Here is a 7,421-nt window from a genome sequence, read left to right as displayed (position 1 = left end):
ACTGATGCTGTCTGAAATATCTGACTGATAGAGACCTTATCCAGTTGTTTGGCTCTTACCTGTACCATTAGATTTACATCACTTGATGTAAATTAACCTGAACAGTTTACTGGGCAATTGTTAAATGGAATAAATAGCTGTGAATGTCACTTGTGTACAAATGTATGTTTCTTGACCCATTCTTAATTTTCATATTGATGATAACAGTAAGTTACATGACTGTGTTACAATGTACATGTATTTCTAGTGATAAGAATATTATTGGCAAACTTTATTCATAAGCTTAATCATTTTTAAGGTAAAAATTCCTAATTCTCATAACATTGCCATCTATATGTAAGGACTGGCACAGAAATTGAAAGCCTGCCAAGCGAGGACAACATTCCCACTGAAAAAACAGTAGCATCACAGAAATTGAGAAGACAATTGCAATGACAATGCTTTATTCACACTCTAAGACTTTTAAATATACTTAGTATAGAGTCCATTCCAAGACACTATGCGGATGTTTGTTGTCATTCTTTAGAATTGATTTTAAAGTTTTGTAATTATATGTCTAGGACATTTGATACTTCAGAAATATCTTTAACACTGTTTCAACTTTACAAATATTTCCCTGGTCCTGTAAAACTTATAATATTCATGGTGTGAAATTGGATACTTCTAATGGTTTCTAAATAATGATAAGAGCATTCTACCATTATTTACAATTTTCTACCATTTTTTGTAAATGGTTCAGTGGTCTGGGAAGATAGCAATTCACACATCCCTGCAAAGTGTGGTTGGGTGCCATGCAACAATGGCCCACCACAAAGGATCCACCAATGCCCAGCAGTGAAAGCTAAAAATATACAGATGCAACAATAGGGCTTACTTTTATGGGGGCAATAAACCAATTTTACCATTTGGTTAAGTTTACAAATATTTGTAAATATTTGTAAATGTGAAATAATCACACAAAGGTTTCATAGTTATTCTAGACAAAGATATTTTTGTACAGTTACTTTCAAAATGTTTCTAAAATATTCAAAGGAATTCAAATAGATGAGTATTTTCTTGGTCAATTTTTTGAAAAGAATTTAATCATTGTGACTCAGATATTCTTTTATTGAAAATAATTCAGACTAATTACAAATATCGCCTAAAAACCCTCATGGTGTCTTGGAATGGACTCTATAAGTCTTAATCTATCAATCAAGTGACACTAGCATGCAAAAAAATGAGTATCATAGTATTACTTACAACTGTATACAGTACCAAACATCTTATCAAACCTAATGTATCCTTACCCTTACAACAAACAGCTCCTGGACCTGGACCAGTGTTAGAGGTAGCCAGTAACTTTCCTGTTTACTTCGTAAAATTGAGCTCCATTTACAGAATCTCTTAGGTGACTTATGTGTAATTATGATGCATTAGGGCTCACAAACCTAAAGTAGACAAATCCATACATACAATTTGCATGTCGTATTCAGGTATTCAAATACTCCACGTCAAGGATTTGCAGAGACATTTTTTAGATTCTGGAAAAACTGTGAAAATAACAGCTTACATAAAACAGGCTAGGTATTTGTAATCATACTGTTGCAGAGATACAAGCACAATATTCATCTATTTCATCAGCCCTGGCACTGTACATGATATAGATATAAGTATGGGTTCAAATCTTACAACACTAACTCCATTCTTGTCTTTGTCTCTTTTTTCCCAAACATCTTTACCCAGTTGTAAAGAATTGATAAAAAAATGCTGCAAAGTCTTGTAAATATGAATAATATGCAAATTGCACTTTTTTACTTCTTTTTATTCACTGAGTCAAAATCAGCCAAGCTCATGCATGAATATCTTACTCCACAAAGTGGTACTTTCACCCCATGACTCTTACTGACATACACATGACACATAGTATAAATAATATAAAACATTTAGTAATATACAGAAAATAAAACTCCACTGCATAAACGTGTAGTACACAAACTTTTCACAACAGTTACTGCAATATACACATATATATTATATAGTAGCTAACTTATACAGCAAAACAAGGAGGCATATAGAAATTGCCATAAATAAATATTACTTTCAAAATTATAGAATGCAGATATTGTTGGCATATTAGCCTGAAAAATACTATAGTTCATAAAAAGCATAACATTGACAATTACATGCAGGTTCTTCATTATACAAGGCACTGCTCTAGATACTTTTCTTAGCTTTACATCTTAATTTCTATGGGCTTACAATTTCTGATTTCTTGCCAAGAAAACAGATACTAATATCCTAGGCTTCAATCAGCATAAATTGATTCTTTGCACATGCATGTCTTGTAGACAGTCATTTTGATTGAGCAAATTTATGTAAAGGGGACATCATTGATTGAGATTCTCAGTATTTGAAGGGTTAAACATGACAGTTGTGACATTGTGACTTGTTACCCTCTTACGCAAGGGTCCTATCTTCTTGTAGCACTCCACACAATGAAACAATTATTTCTACCATGCTACAGACAAGCAAGCTAACATTATTTGCAATACACTGTCAAAACTGCCCCCAAAAGACCACTCAGAGGGCTGATCAAATCTGGTCCATGTGGACAGGGGGTCACTTATTATATAATAAGATATTAGGATTCCTAATGCTTGCCTCATGGGTAACATTCTATGGGACCATCAAGAAGTGGTCACATTGGCCAAGTGGTCTTAGAACTTGTAACTGTGGAGGTCACAGGTATGTACAATCTTGGCTGTAGTTTTATATCTTTGTTTCAATTGCAATTGACTTAAATATTTAACACATTCTGTTTAGTACCTTGCAAAAAACATTTACAGCCAGCACATATTATTTACATACAATTAGTCACACCTTTTTGTAGCAGACGTTCACAAACCCACACTTTGGCATGCACGGATGGATGGATTCTGACACCTCGTCTCATATGCCGAACACGTTCCCCTCCCCTTGGAGGTTCCCTCGGAGGGTGAGAAGTGCACCAGTCACACGCTGGTCCAGAGTGTACTTAAATATCTGGTAAAACGTACCCTGTAGAGACATACAAAGTCAAAGTTCAAATCCTAGCCAGGCCTTGTAGTGTAGAGGGCAGTGCCCATCTCCTTTACTGTTACCCTTTCATCAAGACTTTTTCAAGAAAATCCTCCTGATAGCGGCCATGCATCACTAACCTTCCTGGACTTCTGGACAGACAATTCTTACAGACAATATTAATGGTATTGATTAGACAGACAATTCTTACAACAATATTATTACATACAGGGCGATCATGAAATGTTGACACACTTACTGTTACCATGACTATCATCTTACCCTTTGGGCACACAACTGTGTAGGCACCACAGCAGTTGCTAGTGGAGTGTGTTTAGCCACATGTATCATCCTTTTTCTCAAGAACTGAGTGCTAAGCAGAGAAAGTACATGTAGACGACCCAGCCAGGGTTTGAACCTGTGACCTCCTGAATTGTAAGGACTGTGACTCTTTCCAATAGCATGACATTGTACATGTGATTCAGATGAGCAATAACAGATGGAATTCATACTCCAGACGTCTAGATTCAGAGGGTCAGTGTACACTGGACAACCCAAGCTACTTTGAAAGTACTCTAATCTGTATTACATTCGAGACCAATGACTTCCAAAGTGTCACCATATCAACAAAATGAGGATAACTTACAAAAAAGAAGTAGCTTCTTCTCTGGGTGAACATTTTCCATGTCAGGCGGGTCCTGTCATTTCCTTCATCTTGGAAGGTCATGACAATCCGAGGTTGGTGGGCAAAGAAGTCTGACTCAAATGCCAGCTTCTTGTTTTCTACATATGCTACAACCTGGAGAAACCAAAGGTGAATTGGTTGGACTCAAGGTTAAGTCACTCATATATCATGTGTATTGAATTTTCAGATTGCAGTTACACTGTAGACGTTCTTTTCGTGTATTTGCATATATCAGAGACTTAACTGTCTCAGTGGCGGCAGAATGCTTATATTACCAGTGAGAATGACTGTGCATGCAATATCATAGTATGTGTAACTGTAAGATCATCTGAAAGTTGCAGTACAACATCCAAGTCATTACGTCACACTAAAACTTTATTTATGTTCAAGCATTAAACTTAAAAGTATCAGTATCAGAGCAAGCTTGAAACTAGTAAAAAACTTCATATTCAAGTCAAATGTATGACAGGTTCATAATAAAGTAAATACATTTTGGTCACAATCCAAGTATTTTCTGGGTCAAATCATTAAGTGCATGCTTTGCCTGGCTGGTCAGATGGTCTGACTAATCAAATCAAATTGGTTTTTTTCCATGCAGTTGAGGTATTTTATTGATCTCAATCAAGTATCCTTCGAATACAAGCTATCTCAAAAAATTCCATTCATTGATTTTCCAACCATTGTTCTCTTTCTGACGTTTGCAATGGATATTCTACTCTATTCGATTGGCCCATTTGCCATACTATTGAATTAACAATTGGCTTAACAGTTGGGCAGCCCTGGCTCATGTACATGTATATTATATATATGTCAGGCGCTGTATCTGATGTATAATGACACACACTTTTAGTAGCAATCTAATGCTGTAGTGTCATCCATAAACAAGAAATGCTTTCTCAATAATTGATTGGCAGTATCTCTCTAAAAAATACAGTAATAAAGTACTAGTCTAGTACTAGTCAAATATTAGTGGTTATATGTTTGTGTACACTCAACACACTGTAAATATCTTGCAGTGTCTTCATATATACTGCAACTTAGATAAGTCCCCCAAATGTAAAATGGGTGAGTATTACTACTGTATATGTATATCTATTGCAGGATCACTGTTTACCTTAAAATTTTCGTTCAGCTCCCCAATGATTGGTACCCAGTAGGCCCCGACAAATCTCTTTCCTGGCTTCATGCTGGAATGTTCCACTTCTTGCAACCATACAAGCCCTGGGTACCACTGAAAACATTGTGCAACATGTGAATTTTAGTAGACGGACCTCAGTGTTATGATCAGTGTTTTAGCCAGCATGATTTTTTTTACTGTCCCCAGGAATTTGAATTTGGAAGTCCTGTTGAGTGGCAAAGATGCAATGATCCTACTAGTACTAGTAGGGGGGTCCTTGGGCAATTTTTTTGGTTCCCCTGGAAAATTTTGAAATATAGACCCTTTTAAATGCTATTTCCTGCAATTTGACGGGCAGATTTTGCTTTTAAACTCTACTTGGTTCTTAACATGCCATTTCTTGTCCACCATTCATAGAAGACAGAATAGGCAAAATTTTTGTCCGTCCCCAGCAGCAAAATTCCGTCAAAGGACAGAAGGAAGGACGCTGGCTAGAACCCTGGTTATGATGATACAGAAAAACCTGTCAAGTCTCTCTCTCTCTTGACACAAGATCTGTATGAAATTGAACATGCAATTTCAAGTGTATTTAACAATGCCAAGTATCGCATTAATATTCAAGCATAATATGTTTAAAAAATATCTGATTAACACTGCAGTCAATGTCTAAAATTGCAATGGAACTACATTTTCTGACAACTGAATATTACCTGAAACCTATAGATATACAAAACTGTATCTAAATTATCTAAATAACTGCATATTGATACAGATGGCTGAACAAAAATAATAAAAACATTTGCCTTTTTGTATACTACATGTGATGAATGCATTTTGACTTTATTCAGGTTACAACAAGAACAATACATTGTGAACACTCGGTTACGTGGCAGGCTGATATTTTAAATGCAGCAATCGCAATAGGTTATAAATATTTAATCATTGTAAATACCTACTAGTAACATACTGTACACTCACAGAGATAGAGAGAAAGAGACTTATTAAACTTTAAAGTACTAGTAAGTATACAATTTCATAGAATTAGGAATTTAGAATGACCTGAACATTTCTTTTGTTGTTGTTGCTGAACTGTGGAATGGTCAATGGAACCATGAATTTCTATGTATACAATGATACCAAATTATATATAAGGATGCAGACATACCGATGGATATGTCCTGAGATTGGACACATAGCCGAAAACTTCTGACCGATTCTTCTTGATGACCACATCTTTGGTGACCACTAAGGGGTCATTACTCAGTTCGATCTGTGCAAAAATTGCGGCAATGGTGGACACTATAGCTAAGGCAATCAATTTGCCCATCATCTTGAACTGATGTCTTTCTGAACCTGAGATTTTCCTAGAATTCCTTCTAAGAGTATGGGCTTGCTTCTTGAGTTCCACTTTCTCTGTCCAAGAAGTTACAACATGATCATTCAAAAGTCAGGCCTGTAATGGAAAGTAAGAAAAATGTTAGGAAATGTTCCTTCTTTGAAGTCCTTGAACGTGGACATCTTCAGACTTATGGTAATTGTGTTACTATGGGCTTGTAAGGGGAAGGGAAGGGTAATGCTGTAGGCTAAAAGCTTATATAAGGAAGTCAGCAGCTACCACATATTGATACGTTTGATTTAACAAGCTTGTTTCATGTTATGCTTAAACCAGGTGTCAGTTAGATTTACACTGTGTGCTTTATACACTCCTCAGCATATCAACATTGTTATCCTAGTCTGCTGAACATTAGGATAGATATATCATATAGACTGGCATTCAGCCAGAATGGTCGATCTATATAAGTAACCTTTACACAGATGTTTTAACATAATATGAGCAAATTCTGCAAATGTTCAAATTTGTTTCATTGCATTATGCAGTTAAATTTCCGATAGATAGTTCCATGGTATTGTTCTGTTTGCAATTAAAATATTTTCCAAGCTTAATGAATGGAATTATGTTCTAGTATGAGTCTAAACAAATGTAGGAAACTTTACGAGAAAGCAAAGAATTCCGATTTCTTCAACTGAACAATCCGTGACGTCCTTGGTTTTATGTACAACGCTACCGGACTAAATTATGCATTTTGACATACTAAACAAAGACTGCACAAAGCGACGGCCTCCGAGTGATCGCCCTTCCTTATGTTCATTTACAGAGACTTGAGCAGAAACAACGAGATGTTTGTAGGCAATAAAAAATAATTCAAGAAAAGCATAATTTTGCTCTTCATCTTATTTTTCGATTTTGGGTAGTAGAATAGAGCCAAAGACGTAGAAAATAGATAATTGTTGGTCGACCAACCTCACCTGAGAGCAATGTCCGCCATTTTGCGGAGGTCAAAGGTCACTGTAACTCATTAGGAAATAGCTACTTGTTTGTTGTCAGCCGATTCGCAAAGGGGCCAAAATTGCGTAGCATTGAATAAACTATGAGAGTATATTCATCACGCAAACACTATTTATAGCGGATTAATTGCAGTGAAAATAATTTCTCGTAGCTTTTGTTCAGTCGTCAATATTGATCTTTAGCGTGTATTTCGCTTCAAAGATTCGGTTTTACAATGCACCTGTTCAATGCAG

At 35.9% G+C, this 7,421-nt stretch overlaps 1 protein-coding gene across 2 annotated transcripts; it reads right to left on the bottom strand.

The window, feature by feature from the left end:
- Positions 1 to 2,766: 2,766 nt before the first annotated feature.
- LOC118411370 lies at positions 2,767 to 7,232 on the bottom strand. Of its 2 annotated transcripts, none has more exons than XM_035813611.1 (5): positions 7,149 to 7,232; positions 6,007 to 6,294; positions 4,839 to 4,955; positions 3,686 to 3,838; positions 2,767 to 3,039 (listed from the first exon to the last, which is right to left on the bottom strand). In XM_035813611.1, the coding sequence occupies exons 2-5, from the start codon at positions 6,169 to 6,171 to the stop codon at positions 2,932 to 2,934; spliced, it is 543 nt and encodes a 180-aa protein (XP_035669504.1). In that variant the 5' UTR covers positions 6,172 to 6,294; positions 7,149 to 7,232; the 3' UTR covers positions 2,767 to 2,931. The 2 variants fall into 2 exon arrangements, with proteins under 2 accessions (XP_035669504.1, XP_035669505.1); XM_035813612.1 differs by having other exon boundaries at positions 7,144 to 7,166.
- Between the last annotated feature and the right edge of the window lie 189 nt (positions 7,233 to 7,421).

This window comes from Branchiostoma floridae, chromosome 3, assembly GCF_000003815.2.
Source record: "Branchiostoma floridae strain S238N-H82 chromosome 3, Bfl_VNyyK, whole genome shotgun sequence".
NCBI classification, from domain to species: Eukaryota; Metazoa; Chordata; class Leptocardii; order Amphioxiformes; family Branchiostomatidae; genus Branchiostoma; species Branchiostoma floridae.
This window is presented reverse-complemented; position numbering and strand designations above follow the sequence as displayed.